General features: G+C 34.5%; 2 protein-coding genes and 1 non-coding gene across 3 annotated transcripts; 1 reads left to right on the forward strand and 2 right to left on the reverse strand.

The window, feature by feature from the left end:
• Window positions 1-2,402: 2,402 nt before the first annotated feature.
• On the reverse strand, window positions 2,403-7,544 carry LOC110623350 (probable protein disulfide-isomerase A6). The gene is made up of 11 exons (XM_043960448.1): window positions 7,322-7,544; window positions 6,252-6,336; window positions 5,651-5,748; window positions 5,413-5,468; window positions 5,014-5,131; window positions 4,197-4,224; window positions 4,012-4,103; window positions 3,737-3,893; window positions 3,513-3,637; window positions 3,136-3,235; window positions 2,403-2,697 (listed from the first exon to the last, which is right to left on the reverse strand). The coding sequence occupies exons 1-11, from the start codon at window positions 7,468-7,470 to the stop codon at window positions 2,632-2,634; spliced, it is 1,074 nt and encodes a 357-aa protein (XP_043816383.1). The 5' UTR covers window positions 7,471-7,544; the 3' UTR covers window positions 2,403-2,631.
• A 1,057-nt stretch (window positions 7,545-8,601) lies between these two features.
• On the reverse strand, window positions 8,602-8,673 carry TRNAP-CGG. Its single transcript has one exon. It is a non-coding gene; the product is annotated as a tRNA-Pro (tRNA).
• Window positions 8,674-8,771: 98 nt separating this feature from the next.
• On the forward strand, window positions 8,772-12,038 carry LOC110622890 (zinc finger matrin-type protein 2). The gene is made up of 10 exons (XM_021767592.2): window positions 8,772-8,923; window positions 9,049-9,129; window positions 9,235-9,262; window positions 9,404-9,486; window positions 9,806-9,838; window positions 10,577-10,655; window positions 10,739-10,791; window positions 11,200-11,260; window positions 11,342-11,424; window positions 11,678-12,038. The coding sequence occupies exons 1-10, from the start codon at window positions 8,909-8,911 to the stop codon at window positions 11,768-11,770; spliced, it is 609 nt and encodes a 202-aa protein (XP_021623284.1). The 5' UTR covers window positions 8,772-8,908; the 3' UTR covers window positions 11,771-12,038.
• Window positions 12,039-15,680: the final 3,642 nt, after the last annotated feature.

Genomic DNA, 15,680 nt, shown 5'->3' on the forward strand with positions numbered 1-15,680 from the left:
TCCATGAAGTTGCCCTTCCCCCAAATCCGATACTGACCCATAATTGCCAATAGAAATTTATTGTGGTTTTGGTTGTATCTTGCTGGTCCAGCTTATTAAAGCATTAAGCACACAATTTGTTGATCTGTACATTAGATGGTAGTTGGGATATTGAGAAAGAATGAGGTGATAACTTTGCTTACAACTGTTTGTTTCCCAAGAATTTGTGGTTCTGGGGGGCCATAAGAATCTGCATGTCCATTTCATTACCTTAATTTACTTTTTAGCTTAACCCATCTGCTCCAACGGATTGGCTAATGGGTAGATCTAAATGAAATTGTTTTTGGGACCTTAATATTTTATATGGGGTATATCAGAAGATGATGTCTCTTAGACATTGACATAAAGAAGATAATAAGACAATAACATAAAGGACTTGAGTATGATGAGACAGACTTGATATAATTGTTGTCATTCTAAAAATCTGTTAAGCAATTCTTGCTCCTCTTTTTGGATTCTCTCTTGGGGACCTTTCTAGCTTTTGATCATGATGTGTTTGAGTGTGTGATTCAGAGACTCTCATCATCATTTCATATAGGAAAAGTTAAAGACACTTATAAAATACTTAACTAGTTTTGAGTTCTCTCATTGACACTTCTCTCTTTTTCACGTACTTAAAAAGTAACAACTTTTTTCATGGCATTGAAGAAGCAAGCCAACGCCTAGGAGCCAAGGCAATTTATCTTTTTCTTTTTCCTTGGTGTTTATTGCTATGTGGATACTGAAAGTGATCTGAGCCAAATGGAATAAACAATAAAAGAAAGTTTTGATTAATTGGTATTGAAGTCGTATTGAGAATTTGGAGCCAATAGAAACCAAAGGCGTTACTAGACTACCGTATAATCCATCTATGCTATTTTGAACTGCAACGAAGTAATTGGATAACTAAAGTACTAAACAATTATATATGAATTGAACTAAAAAGAAATTAAATACGATTCTTTAATTATAACAGAATTCTAAATTATTAATTAAGATGAGGGAGTAGAGCAAGCTCAAAACAAGGCCCCCCCACTCAGTCAAAAAGTCCATTATTGTTCATGGGCTGATGTTCATATTTCCGTGTATATCTCAAGAATCATTGGGATGGAGCTAAAAAGTCTCTTTCAAAATTCCACATATATTGTTCCATCGCTATCTCCCTGGACTTCCAGCTGTTTTCTGCATTTCCTTTTTTCTACTCTTTCTTTTTCTAAATTCTTTCCCTTCTTCAACAACAATATTTATGATGAATTTGATGAGCTAATCCTTGAATGACTGCATTTTCAGTTCTAAGATGACAGCAAAAATGTCAAATTTCTTTGCTTCTGCCACAGTAGGCAGCTTTCCAATATAAATTGGACTATTTAGAGTGTTCTAATATATAGGATTTTATTATCTTTCATATTCCACAACTACCCTTCATCAGCAATTTTCTCTCCTTGGTTCTACTTGAGGAAAAACGAGATTATTACAGAGAATATTGCAACAGTGTGATGCATAGATTCTGAGGATAGAAAGGTGAGAGCATCTGTTTGTCTGTTGTGAAAAGTTTCACATGAAGCCACGAATCAAAATTCCACATTTCACTGTGCCAAATATAACACAGTTTCTGATTGGGTTTTTCTAAGATATTGCACTATCCATGTGGGAACTTGCAGATGTAGAGAATCCCTTTTACCTTTTTCTGCAACATTTATTCTACGGCAACACTTTTCTTTTTTACAAAGTGCTGCCCCAATCATGAAATGTCACAACTCACAACCAGTGCATAATTTCTTTACCTCCGAATCAATGTTTTTAATACACAAGTTGCTAGGGAAAGATGAAGTTTCGCTTACAAATTAAATCCGATCACCAAAGGATTAATTCAGCCTTTTCCAATCAGGTTTAGCTCTATATAGAAGCACTCCAGAATAATTGGGGGAAAAAAATCTTAAATACAATGGTGTGATGTGCCACAAATAATAAAAAAAAAAGAATGAAAAAATACACACACACACACACCCCTAGCCTCATTCCCCAGCTTCCTTCTCCAATTCTCCAAAGCCACAAATCATTAATCAACATAAGTTTTAGCTGGGGTGTACCTTTCGGCTATTGGTTAACTTTGCTCCACATTATCCAAACATGGCACATGCCGCAGTCCAGGGCTTATGTAATCAAGAGCCGTAGTTTGTGGGTCAGAGTAACAGTAGCCCAGAAACTCCAAAGTGGAAAAGGTTAAATAATTAATCAAGCAACAGCAAGCAAAAGGCTCGGTCCAGTTTTCAGACAAGCCCTGAGAACTAAATTTTTAGCAACGGTCATTCATCTACAGCAGGTCATAAATGGTCCCAAATTACCGCATACAATGTAACATGTGAGGAAAAAGTCCATCTACGGATCTCAAAGTGGAAATGTAGTATTATTGCTAATTGCAACAAAAACTTTACCATTTTTCTTCTCTTCTTCAATTACAACTTCATTTGCCAAAACCTGACCAGTGAATTGGACATCCACAGCTACAGCGTTTTCCCAGACCAAAACTACAAGTCCCCAGTAAAAAAAAAAAAGTTGCCAATACATTCAAGCAAAATGCGGATGTGACTTCACTTGCGGCTCTACCACTCATCAGACAAAGGTCAACAATATGTTCTTCTTGAGAGTGAATTCATCTGCCTTTACTTCACTGATTGACTGTATCCACGAAACAAAAAAAACTATTCAGACAAGCCCACACATTGCGACTACACATGCACTTAAAGACACTAATAAACTCCTGTTTCTCACAGCAAACCAAATAACAAGTGCCTTCAATACTGATCCTTATAGGAATAGATAAGGATGAATATACATTAAAATCATCTATAGTTAATGAACTTCTAACTGATTTTGGCAGTCCCCAAACTTAACTTTCTGTCAGAAACTCACTATTTTAGCTTTTATTGTCACTATTTATTGATCTAGGAATTTCATCATTAGAGATGTACAGAATTTAAGCATCAAGTAGCAAATTTGGTAGTTGCTTATAAAATGAGTTTTCAATTTCATATAGCCACAGTGCTCACTGATTCCCAAAAATTATATGAACCATTTGAACACTTTATGCCAACAGAAGTCAAACAGATATATCACCTTTTCAAGCATACGCTCCAGCCGCTGAATTTCTTTCTTCGGGTAGTCTGCACCTTTCTCCACAAAGTTCTTGGCAGTTTTCAAGTAGATCTTTCCATGTCTGAATAGTAAACAGAAGAGAAATAGAAAAATTACTGAAATATTTTTTTTTTGGGGGGGGGGGGGGGGGGGTGGGTGGGTGGGGAGAAGGAAGTCCCAATTGGATTCAAAAACTTTGTTCTTTAAAAAGAAGGTGCCACTGTTGCCTCAATGAAATGAATACTTGTGGTAGCTATCAATTACCAACAGATGCATTCTAACAATTGAGGAAATAGTAATGGAATAATGTTTGATGAAATTACGGTTATGCTTTTTGCAGAAGAAAATAGGATATTAACCTTGCAGTGGCACCCTTAAGCTTCTCAACTTCTTCTTCCATACGGCTAACAATTTGTTTCTTCTCATCATTGCCAGCACCGATGAAATCTTTAACCAAGTTCTCCAAAGTAGCTACTATACCAGCCTATATCAACAACAACATATTTTATATTGTTATATGAGCAAATATCCTTCATAAAATAGCTGACTGTAATGCAAGGTATCTATATATGAATTCACTAACTTTTGAAGTAAGTCCCCCTTTCTCATCACGACTAGTCCCACATTTCTCATTGATGAATGTTACAAAGTCATCTAAATCTCGCCCACCACCATAATCTTCACCGCCTTTGTTGCTCTTTGGGAAGAATTTAAGCGTAGGAAAACCACTTACTCCATACCTGCAGTTTCAATTGCATGCCTTTAGATCATCATATTCAAGTCAACAATACATAATCTCAATTTACATGGAACCCAACCATTATAAAAATGAGTAAAATGTAGTATCATTGGACTCACTTTTCTGCCAAATCTTTGTATTTGTCAGCATCAAGGTCAGCAATAACTACATCTTCTTCCAATTTAAATGCTGTTGCAACCTTTTCATAAGTCTGCAGAGCATAGGCAAATCACAACCTTAGCCCGAGCCTTCTTCAAGCAAAGTTGGTCATCAACATTAACAAAAGAGCAGAAAATAGACTTACTGGAGCAAGCTGTTTGCAATGGCCACACCTGCCAATGAAAAATTAAAACAAGAATAAAATGAGGGCACAGCTGCAATCATTGGAGCTATTCAGGATCCCTATCTCACAATTACACTTAATTGCAAAACATAAACTACCCAGGCTTTTTATGAATCACTGAGGCTTAGATTGGTCTGAAAAACTCATTTTGTCGCAACTCAAAAGCCAAATTATCCAAAGCCATAAAATTGAACTTATCAAACAAGAAAAGCCAACATAAACTAAAGCCTTTGGCTCCGAGGCCATTACATTCGTTTGTTGTCGAAGAGTTCATTAAGAATCCAAAGAAACAGAAACTGTAAACTAAATTTTGTTTTTCATCACTGATAAGCATGTGTGGGATATGTGTGTATCTTAAATCCTGCAATAGAAGATAAAGGGGGGAGAAATTTTAGTTCCCTTCCTCCTTTAATAGACAACCCTTGGCAACTTTAGCATAAACTTGCTTGGCAACAATTTCCAATGACTGAGCCATCCATGTATTAGCCTCTAGCCCCCTACATAATTGACCCACATTGCTCCTTTCACAAAAGGCAATGGCATCAAGTAATGATTTTAGGAATATATGAGTAGGTGCCTACATGGTTAAAAATTTGTTCTATAACGGTCAGCTCAAGCTCAAGCCAGCTCACTGGCTTGCTACGCAGACACCCAAGCTCAAGCTTACACAATTAGGCTTACATCAACCTTGAGCTCAAATCTACCCACTATTTAACTTTGCCCTACTCTACTCAGTTGCAACCCTGAACAAGCAAACAACATTGAGGATAATACTAACCATGGTGCATAAAACTCAACCAAAACATCTTTTGATTCATCCAGGACGATCCGATCAAAATTATCTGGTGTTAATACCACAACACTGGAAGGAACCGCAGCTATCTTGACATTGGTTCCTACATGAAATGGAAATAGGATTATATATTTACAATGAAAAAAACTGAAGTTTACAAGCAACTACTTTAAAGCAGCATACAACCTTTAAGAATAAAAACCACAATAAGAACTCCCAATTAAAATTAAATATGCAAACACACTGCAAAAAAAAAAAAACATAAAAAAGAGGCTACTGGAAAAAAAATGGAGATAAAATAGCAGACAAATCATTATTCCAGGACAACAAGAAGTGTCTTCATCAAATCAACATTTTGTAAATTTACAAGGAATAAAATATTACCTCCTTCAGAATTTATGAACTCAGCAAGGTCTTCTGCAGTACGTCCACCTTCATATCTATAAAATGTCATTTCAGCACAAAGAGGTCCAAATTATTATTTTTCCAACATGAAATTGAGGGGCATGAAATTCAGAGAAAAATAAGAATATTGTTTCAAGTATAGTGTGCCAAAGTAGTACATAGTAGTCTTTTAGAAGAAAAAACAAAGAGGTAAAAGTTTGGCAAATAATGCACTCACTTTTTGGGTTCCAATGACCCTTTAGGAAACCATTTGATTGTGGGGTATCCAGAAACACCATATTTGCTGCAGAGGCTTTTGTGTGCATCACAATCAACCTACACCATGAAATATCAGAAGAGAGTGGAAATTTTATTTCTCGAGTAAAGCTTCACCTTGTCCACATTGAGTTAGGAAAGGCAGCATAAAAGAAATATTGAAAAAGTTAGAGACAAATCGTGAGAGAGAGATTCATTTAATAATATGTTATAAGACGATTAAATCTGACAGGAGAGAAAGGGGTGTGCAATTGAATGGTTCGATTTCATATTGGAGCAAAAAAAACTGAAGAACTGAAACTTTTATTTTTCTGAACTGAACCAAAAAGAGGTATGGGTCTAGAGAAAGGAATGGCCCAATCTTAGTTGATTTTTTGGTTAAAAAGCCAAACCAAAAACCAAATTTCCTTAGAAATCTACATTGAACTGAACCGAATAGCCTGAGTAACTGAATAAGAACGGTTTAGCTCTATTGTCCGGTTTAAACCATTGCATGCTCTCTCCTATGGGAGAACAATAAAGAAAGCAAGAATATCAAGGGCAACGGGACTGAAATAGCTGACCTTTCCAACTAAAACAGATTTTGCCTTCTTGAAACTTGTACCAAGCCTCTCATATTCTGGAGCAAGCTTTTTACAATGCCCACACCTGTTGCATATGACATAAACATTATTCCAGGTCTGATCATGTGAAGACTGAAAAAAGCAACCCAAAAATGACGAAAGAGTGCAAGAATGATAACACATACATGTATCACATACAACCCACAAACATTTCTGAAAATAAAATCACAGCACCTAGCTTCAAAGATTATATAATTTCTCGTGGACAGATCATCATTTTAAAACAGGATAATCCAGCTACATGAGGTTTTAGCTAACAAACAAGAAAAAAAAAATTCTTCTTGATGCAGATAACGGAAGCATTATCCTGAGTCTAACTATGATCATGTTATAATGAGATCAACAAAGCAATCCCATGAACATTGGATGGGGACAGGAATGACAACATGCAGAGAAATCCATCTGAATTCAGCACCGCACAATGCATACCCCATTTTCTAGTTTCAATGTAATCTCTTGTGCACGTATCATCATTTTGCAGCAGGAAAATCACTTACAAGGGTAGTTTGTAGCACGCAAAAGCAAGCATGTCCAGATAAGTATATAACCAATCACAGCTTGAATTCAGCGTCAAAAATGCATTATTAGCTGCCTCAATAAGAAATCAGGTTAGCAAATGTTTCTAAAGATTACTCACATACACCGCTATGAATTAAAACTTCTCCCAACTCCAAACACACTTCTCCCAAGCTGATTACATTACACATATTTACACACCCAAAACTGTAAAGACACAGAACCAAATATCCAACAACAAGATCTGAATGAATAGATTAATTGAAGCACAAATGAAACTACAGTTAAATCAACAGATCTCCACGCAGCTCATCAATCGCGGAGCTAACTTTCAACTCAGGCATCGATCGAAATAGAAGCAAGATCAGTGTCGCAAGTTAAGCTCATTTAAATAGTGAATCAATATATGGTTTCCCATGTGATATAAATTAATTCTTAGCGTTTCCGAGAAGGGTAGAGAACAGAGATAGAGAACAGAGAACAGATGATAGTACCAGGGAGCGTAGAATTCGACAAGGGCACCGCGATCTTGGCCGACCTCCTTCTCGAAGTTATCCTCAGTGAGAACAACGACGTCGTCTGCGAAAACCGATAAGGCAAAGAAGAGGAAAGCTAGGGTTGCAGAAATTTGGAAGCTCGACATTCGTGATCTTCAGGTTGGGCTCTTTCCTCTGGTTCTGTTTTCTGTACTCTCTCTCTCCCTAAGCTTTAAGTCTTTTGTGAAGAGGAAAATTTAATTTTTAATCCTTCAGTTTAGTTAAATTAACTATTTAATTCATCTAATTTCAACAATAAACTAAATTATTATGTGCAAAATACTAAAATATTTTTATTTTTAATTAGTATTTATAATTTTAAAACATAATTATTTATCTTTTATAATGTTAAAATAATAATTATTTAATTTTATAATTAACATAATAAATTAAATAATTAATAATATAAAAATACAAAAACTATTTAGTCTATTTTAAAAAAAAATAATTACTTTCAATAAATCATATAAATCAAATAACAAATTTTCCTTGTAAAAACTAGTAAATCAATATATGATTAAATAATAATTATCTGAATTTATATTTTATAAAACTAAATTCTTTATTTTAAAAAAAAAAAAACACATTTGTAGTAATGGCCTTCCACCGTTTGCTTCACCACCGGAAGAAATCATCTAGGTGAAAAAGCTCCAAGGTGGCAAAATGAGAAAAAGAACAAACATGGAACAAGATCCTCAAACTTCCGAAGTCTTTGTGGTTGAAGAATAAGCTCTAAAATAAAACTCCCATTGAGACTGACTGTGGAAGTATCATACCAATTGCTTGACATCAAAATAAAACTTGCAAGATCTGATATTAATGGCTATTTGAAAGAGGCAATATAGAGCTTCTAGCTTCTCATAAGCCAAAGGGTTACCTCATTCAATAGAATATCCTTATAAAGAAGCCCAATATGTATTATAATTTTTTTTTATTTTTTTTTAAAAAATTCAATTTATAAGCTCCCATGGAATTGAATAATTTATTACTTTTATAAGTATTAAGATTAAATAATAAATATTGAAAAATACACAAACTAATATATGCATTTCATTAAACTATAATATTAAAATTACAGTTTACTCTTATTTTAACTTCAAATGTTTATATTATACAAAAATTTAATAGGAACACTAAATAATTTAATTTTGTGACATATCCTCTCTATATGTATTTTTCTGAAGCAATCTATCCTATAAAAATTAAAAAGTAATGAAAATGAATGAAATGAAGAAAATGGGGCGTTGCGAGAATCGAACTCGCGACCTCTCGCACCCGAAGCGAGAATCATACCACTAGACCAAACGCCCATTGACGACCTGGATTTTCACTGAATCAATATAGACGATATCTAAAATTTCCCAACCTCTGACCGTTGCTGCCTTTTCCTTTTTCCCTTTATGTTGCAGGTTTCTGCGAAGTTGAACTCAAATCTAATAGGGTTTACAGAGTTCCCTTCTACAATTTTAATTTAATTTGATACTCAAATAAACATATATCTTTGTGTTTTCTGACTCTGTTTTCAGCTCAAGATTTTTGGATAAAATGGCAAACAACAATGTTAGTATTAATTATAACCTTATTAATGCTAATTTCTCATTCTTTTTCTTTTGTGGGTTTGTTTTTCTCTCTGCTTTTTCTGTCTTGGTGCAGCGTTGGCTCATATGATTGTGTATGTTTTGTAGGCCGTTGGCGTTGATAACACATTTAGAAGAAAATTTGATCGAGAAGAGTATTTAGAACGAGCTCGTGAGCGTGAAAAGCAGGTTTAATTGAATAGCATTTTTCAATTTCCCCCTTGTTGTTTTGTTTGTAGTTTTGGTTACTTCCTCCTATACTTGCTCATGTTCAATTGTTTCTTTTTTATTTAGGAAGCTGATTCGCGTTTCAAATCCAAATGTTAGTAAACTCTTTCAATATGCTTTTTTAGTGTTTGTTTCCATTTGGGTTTTGTTTTGATTGAGGAGTTCAGGTGAAGTTGAGCAATTTTAGAGTGATTAGTTTGCAGATTATGAGTTTGATATATCATCTTTGGTGCAGCTAAAGCTCCTCCAGTGCAAAGAAAGCCCTTGAAGCATAGGGATTATGAAGTAGACCTTGAGTCTCGATTGGGAAAAACTCAGGTTAGTTATTACATATTGCAGGATGTTAATAGACATTATTAGAATTTATGTACTTGTACTGAATTCTAGCGATATTGAAAAAAAAAAAAAAAAAGAAAAAGAGAGCTTTCAATCAGAAGACTCTTCTCTAGGGCCATGAGAGGTCCTGACTCAAATCAGAGCCAAATGACCCCTAAAAATATCTATACTACTGCTTAATGATTGAACAAATGTAAAGATTTGAAGTTTGAGACATCTCTTGCATTTAGTGCCATGGATTCCAGTCTTCCATTTCTTCTTTTTTTTTAGCTAGTTTTTTATGCACACATCTTTTTTGCAGGTTGTGACTCCTATAGCACCGCTAAGCCAGCAGGTAATTCATAGCCATGCTCATAAATTGTTTGGTTATCATATAAGCATATGCATATGTAATATCTTTGAGCGCTGCAGTTGGAAACTGACTCTTGTGTGTTGCTTGATTTATCTTTCTTGGAGTTGCTTGAAGATGTTCCTTGCATCTTTCTTTTGGTGCTTGTGGCACTATGTTTTGCTACTTTCAATTTCACCCAGAGAAAGCTCTGGCATGCTATCCTTGTACTAGAATTTGCTTTATTTTATTTACTTTTCTTTATCATTTATTAGAAACTGAAAATAGAAATGGGTGGTGATGAGCACAAGCAAAAAGGGAAGTTGACTATATCTTGTATAAAGAATTGAAAGTGGAAAAGAAGTTGCTGTGTTTGATTATTAACTGTATGCAACTTCAAGGATTTTATGAATTATATCTAGGCTATAGTGGTGCACTTCTTAGTTTATTGTTAAATGTTAAGACTCTTTGACTTTAGGTGGTTCAGACTTTTGGTAGGAGTGATCTGGTCTGTGATTAAGGAGATATTATTGGCTGCTCTTGCATGAGCTTAGTTTGTATCTCACAAACAAGTACCCCTTCCATATGGCGATGTTTATGTTGACACTCTTTGTTTGTGGACCTTGTGGTGCTATGTCTGCATTATTTGTTTTTCTATATCTTAGAAGGAGATATTGTGGTTGTTGTATTGATTGTTTTTGTATGTTTGTTTTGGTTAATTCTTTATGAGCCTCTGTTTTGCAGGCTGGATACTACTGTTCAGTATGTGAATGCGTGGTGAAGGATTCTGCAAACTACTTGGATCACATCAATGGAAAGAAACGTGCGTGGCTATCCACAATTTCACTATCAAATTTATTTGTCCATGGGGTTTCATTCTCTTATGGTATTTCACCTTTTGTTCAGATCAAAGAGCTTTGGGCATGTCAATGCGAGTGGAGCGGGCATCTCTTGAGCAGGTACTTATTTTGAGTAATTATTAATTCTTTTCTAAAAGATGTGATTTAATCAATAATGGTGGTATGGAAGTTTTGATATTTTCCACTAATTTGGATTTGGCATTGAAAACATGTTCTTCTGTACACAATAAAATGAATAGTACATGGAAGAGGACGTTCTGAGTACTGGTGCTGGCTACTGGAGGAAACCAAAAGCAATATTAAAAAGAAAAGAAAAAAAGATGATTAGAGAATGCAAATTTTTTTCAATATTTTCATATTAAATGATTAGGCAGAGGCTATGTATGTCATGTATTTTATGTAGAAGATTGAGGTTTACACAAAAACCCTCTCTAGATGTATTGGGAGTAGGATATTTATAATGGGATAGTGCGTGTTAAATGTTATTCTTTTCTCAAATACCTACAGGTCCAACAGCGATTCGAATCTCTCAAGAAACGGAAAAGTCCTGGCAGCTTCACAGAGCAAGGTAAAACTTAAAACTGATGAAAAACATGCAATACTTTTGTGTTGGGTTTTTGTTAAAGCTTTCCTTTTTAATTTTTCTCAGATCTTGATGAAAGGATCCTAAAACAGCAGCAAGAAGAGGAGGAAAGGAAGCGTCAACGCCGGGAAAGAAAGAAAGAGAAGAAGGTAAGCATTTTATGGTATTGTGGAAATTCCTATAGAAATAAATTGAAGCCTCTAGACATATGTCTAAGGACACGTGCAATCTTTCGATGTAGGGAATACTGAGGCAGAGTTTCTAATTTGTATATCTGAAACATAGATTTTCCATTTGAATTTATCTTTTACTAGTAGATTTTCTCCTGTAAAAACACTACCATGTTTACCATGGAAATCAGTGGTCCATTGCTGATCAATCCATATCTTCTTCTGGGTACAGAAAGAGAAGGTTGCAGAAGAGGAGGAAGCGGACATTGATCCTGATGTTGCTGCCATGATGGGATTTGGTGGTTTCCGTTCATCCAAAAAGTAACTATATAATGTTTACTCTTCCTTTCCTTCTGTGAAAGAGCTTTGCCGTGTAATTTCCTTTCAACATCTGTCGGGGCATAGGTTGGCAGCTGCCCTTTCATGAAGTGTAAAATTTCATGTTTGCCAATTTTTTCAAGATTACCTGTGAAGAAAGTCCCAAAATTTGACATGGTTTGTAACCAATATATATATCTTGACACCATATCCTGTTCTGGGGCACTTGTGTTTAAAAGTAATCAGGCACGATTCTGAAGGCGTACTTCATCCCACTTTTTCAAGCAAAACAATTTTCTAGTTAGTTCAAAAGGGCCACGATGCTTTTCATTTGGTCCCAAAGTAAGAGTTGACGAGCTGAAAAAAGATTTCGGTGACATTGAGCTCGGATCTTTATAATGTTGTCTTTGCAATTCTGGATAAGTTTCATCATCACCGAGCTGTGTGCTCATGCCAATAGGTTAGAAGAGACATAAAATAGAGAAGCAAATTAGGCCCCACTCTTCTATTAGAGATTTTACATGACCTGCTGAAACTTATTAACTGAACTTGTCCAAATTTATTTTGTCCCTTGATTCTGAACCCTCAAACTGTAGGCAGAGGGATAAATGAGCAGTACTTGCGGGAGATAGAATGAGATCATATGAGAAATGTACTTATTGTGCCCCTTCTCAAGGCTTGTATGAGTCTTTGCACCATTAAACTTCGCAAATGCAATGCGTCCATGAGAAGGTTACTATAATTGGGCATTGCTGTTTTGGCTTTGATAAGAATAGGGGTTATTGAGTTTTATAACAGTGGCATGATGCAAGTGATGTTGATAAATTATTTGATAGATTTGAGACATTGAAATTATGTTGTCGCAGAGAGAGAGAGAGAGAGAGAGCGTCGTATTACTCGAACAACATAAATTATTTTGATATTTTAATGGGGAGGGTACATAGTCCAACAAAACAACTCATCCATACTCCATCAAACCAAAACATATGAAATTAAACTAGAAAACCCAAACCCACTTGGGTAATGCTGGTAAGGACCAGCAAAACAATATGCTTATGACTGAAATACCCTACCCTCTTATTAGCATACCACCCCATCTTCAACTAGAACCACCACCAACAGCCCCACCACTGACAGTAACCTTCACCGGTTCTTTCTTAATGGAAGTTGCATCCTTCCCTTCAGCCTTCACAGTTACCGGAGCACGTACTTGTTTATCTGTCTCTTTCTTCATTGTTTCAGGCACTTCATTCTTTGGCTTAACCACTGTTTCCACCTTTGGAGTAGCCGGGAATTTGCTTGCACATGTCCTTGAACAGCAGCCGCTCTTCCTCTCCATCTTGAACTTTTTGCTTGCTAGAAAGTTGCTAAAGTAACTAGAGAAGTTGTTAAGTGCTGGGTTGAAGAGAAGTTGTGATTGATAACTATATATAGAAGAACATGGGGACTCTTAGTTGTTCTTCATTTAAAGTTTATTCTCTGAACGTGAACATTCATGGATAAGGAATGAAAGGAACCCATCAGTCACCAATCAATGCTTCTTTGCTCAGATGGATGCAATGCACCTTGTGGTTTTAAATGAGGAAATTAAGAAGGTAGACCTTTGGATTTTTCCTTTCCTGCTATCCTCGGTGTTATGGATGAATTTGAAATAAAGAAAATTAAATACGATTTTTTGTCGTTAACATGCAGAATGACTAGTATATTAAAAAAAACTTATTTCACAATCGTTATAAACATAATAACTACATGATAATTATATGATGCATAGATCCGTTGGATTTATGAGATAAAGACACTTAGATCAAAGTTTGATCTCAAAAAAAATCAATGAGTTGAAATTGGTGGTTGTGAGTTTATAAAACTAGATGTATTCTGATGGATTAAAGTTCTTAGAGCAGTGAAAGCATGGAGTTCTGATGGAGTTTATTTTATTCAATTAGAGTTAGTTCTGGGATATATATACTTTAATCACTCTGATACCATTTGTTACGTCTCATAAGATAAGGCGGAACATATTTTAGTAAGTATATCAAGCGACTTATTAATGGTGGTAGTCGGATAGTAAATGCGAAGCCGGTTAGTTATACTCCGTCCCGTCCAGGTATATCAACCATCTTCGCTATGCTCGATCAGTTCGGTTTTTATCAAAATCAGTTTTCCTTAGATTCGATATTTTAATTATAGAGATTTTATATTTTATATGTTATTAGTGTCTATTATAATAAAATTTATACGAGACTTATCATAATAAATAATTATAATATAACCGTTGTATATATAATAATTATATTATAAAAATTCACATATATTATATAATAATAATACCTTATATTATATGAGATTTTCTTTGATATGGGTGTATTTTGAGATATAAATTCCACAAATGGGATAAGGATATTTTTATTTTTGTAATAGGAGAATGCAAGAGTTGTAATTTTGAGTTAGGACTTTGCACAGCTTTAACTTGGAAGTAAAACAAATTTTCTTGTTAAGTCGTGAACTTGACAAACTTTTAACTTGGAAGTAAAACAAATTTTCTTATTAACTCTTGAAATCGTAAACTTGATTGACGACTTGACAAGCTTTAATTTAAAAGAAAAACAAATTTTCTTATCAAGTAATATCACATGCTACCATATTGAATTAAAGATCTTAAAAGTAAATTTCGGAATGATAATTTCTCTTTTTGTTATTTAATTAGTTTAAAATATCATTTAATTTTCATTAATCTTCTATGACATAAATTCATTTCACTCTAAATATAATATTTATATTATAGTAAAATCAAATAAGTAAAAATAAATAATTATAGGTCTATTACAAAGCAGACTAAATTTTCGCATATTTTAAGGATTTGATAAATTTTTTTGAGCTCTTCAATTTTCAAAATTACTTTTATATATATTATATTTTTTAGTGGATTGTCGAAAACTAACTTCATTACTCTAATTTCACAATTGTTAACGTAGATTTTACTCTCTCAATTTTTAATTTTCAATTAAAAAAATTATATGTACAATAATATTAATTTAATCAAAATTATTTATTTTTTGAGAATAAATTCAGCAAAATTATGATCACAAATTAACCAAGGATTGTTTATTTCCAGGAAGAAGGGAATATATTACATGAGCAAATACTACCCATAACCATAATACTCACACTACTGTGTTATTCCCTTACCCCATTATTACAAACTTTCAATCCCATGTTCAGTCACAACCAAAGCCGCAGACCCTAACCTTCTCAGGCACCTTTTCCTTCTTCACATCCTCTGACTTAACCTGAGGAGCAGCTGCAGCACTCTCTTTGGTCACTTGTCCTGTTCCTGTTTCTTCCTTTATGGTACCAATTTCAGGCTTCACCTCCTCTTTCTTTGGTGTGGTCAGTGGCCCTCCACAGCTCCTTGAACAGCAGCTGCTCTTCCTGTCCATCTTCAACTTAGTTTTCTACTCTTTGATAAGTTGAGAATTTTGATACTCGTAAAGAAACCATAGTTAGATGACTATATATAGAGAGAAGCATATGGGTTTCAGTTTCAAGTGTGATCTCGATCGTTTAACGTAAGCGTCCATTAATTAACCCATGAAACCCATCAGTCAATACTAATCCACATCTTTAATAAATTTCTGGCCTTTTCGCTTCTCAATTGAATTAATGACTATTAAAGTTTCTTTTTTTTTTTCAAAAATAATAATAATAATAACCATACACTATCTCCGTTCGTACATACGAACAGGTCTAATTCATGTTTGAACCTGGAACTCTTGATCTTTGTAAAACTTTTATTACATGCTAGTATACATATTTGAGTGATGTATAGCTCATAATTGACTCTTGGGGTTTTTATGGAAACTTCATAATCCTGGAAGATTTGCAGCAATTGGAGCAGCTATAAGGCCAACTGAACTAAC

The sequence above is a fragment of the Manihot esculenta genome, chromosome 9 (assembly GCF_001659605.2).
Source record: "Manihot esculenta cultivar AM560-2 chromosome 9, M.esculenta_v8, whole genome shotgun sequence".
Taxonomy (NCBI): domain Eukaryota; kingdom Viridiplantae; phylum Streptophyta; class Magnoliopsida; order Malpighiales; family Euphorbiaceae; genus Manihot; species Manihot esculenta.

Bases quoted from the DNA above. Each gene is read 5' to 3' on its own strand.
- LOC110623350 (XM_043960448.1), bottom strand. From the start codon at position 7,470: ATGTCGAGCTTCCAAATTTCTGCAACCCTAGCTTTCCTCTTCTTTGCC. The intron at 5,469-5,650 runs GTGAGTGCATTA...GACATTTTATAG, and splicing joins GGGTCATTGGAACCCAAAAA to ATATGAAGGTGGACGTACTG. The intron at 4,225-5,013 runs GTTAGTATTATC...TTTCATTGGCAG, and splicing joins GTTGAGTTTTATGCACCATG to GTGTGGCCATTGCAAACAGC.
- LOC110622890 (XM_021767592.2), top strand. The intron at 9,487-9,805 runs GTTAGTTATTAC...TCTTTTTTGCAG, and splicing joins CTCGATTGGGAAAAACTCAG to GTTGTGACTCCTATAGCACC. The intron at 9,839-10,576 runs GTAATTCATAGC...TCTGTTTTGCAG, and splicing joins TAGCACCGCTAAGCCAGCAG to GCTGGATACTACTGTTCAGT.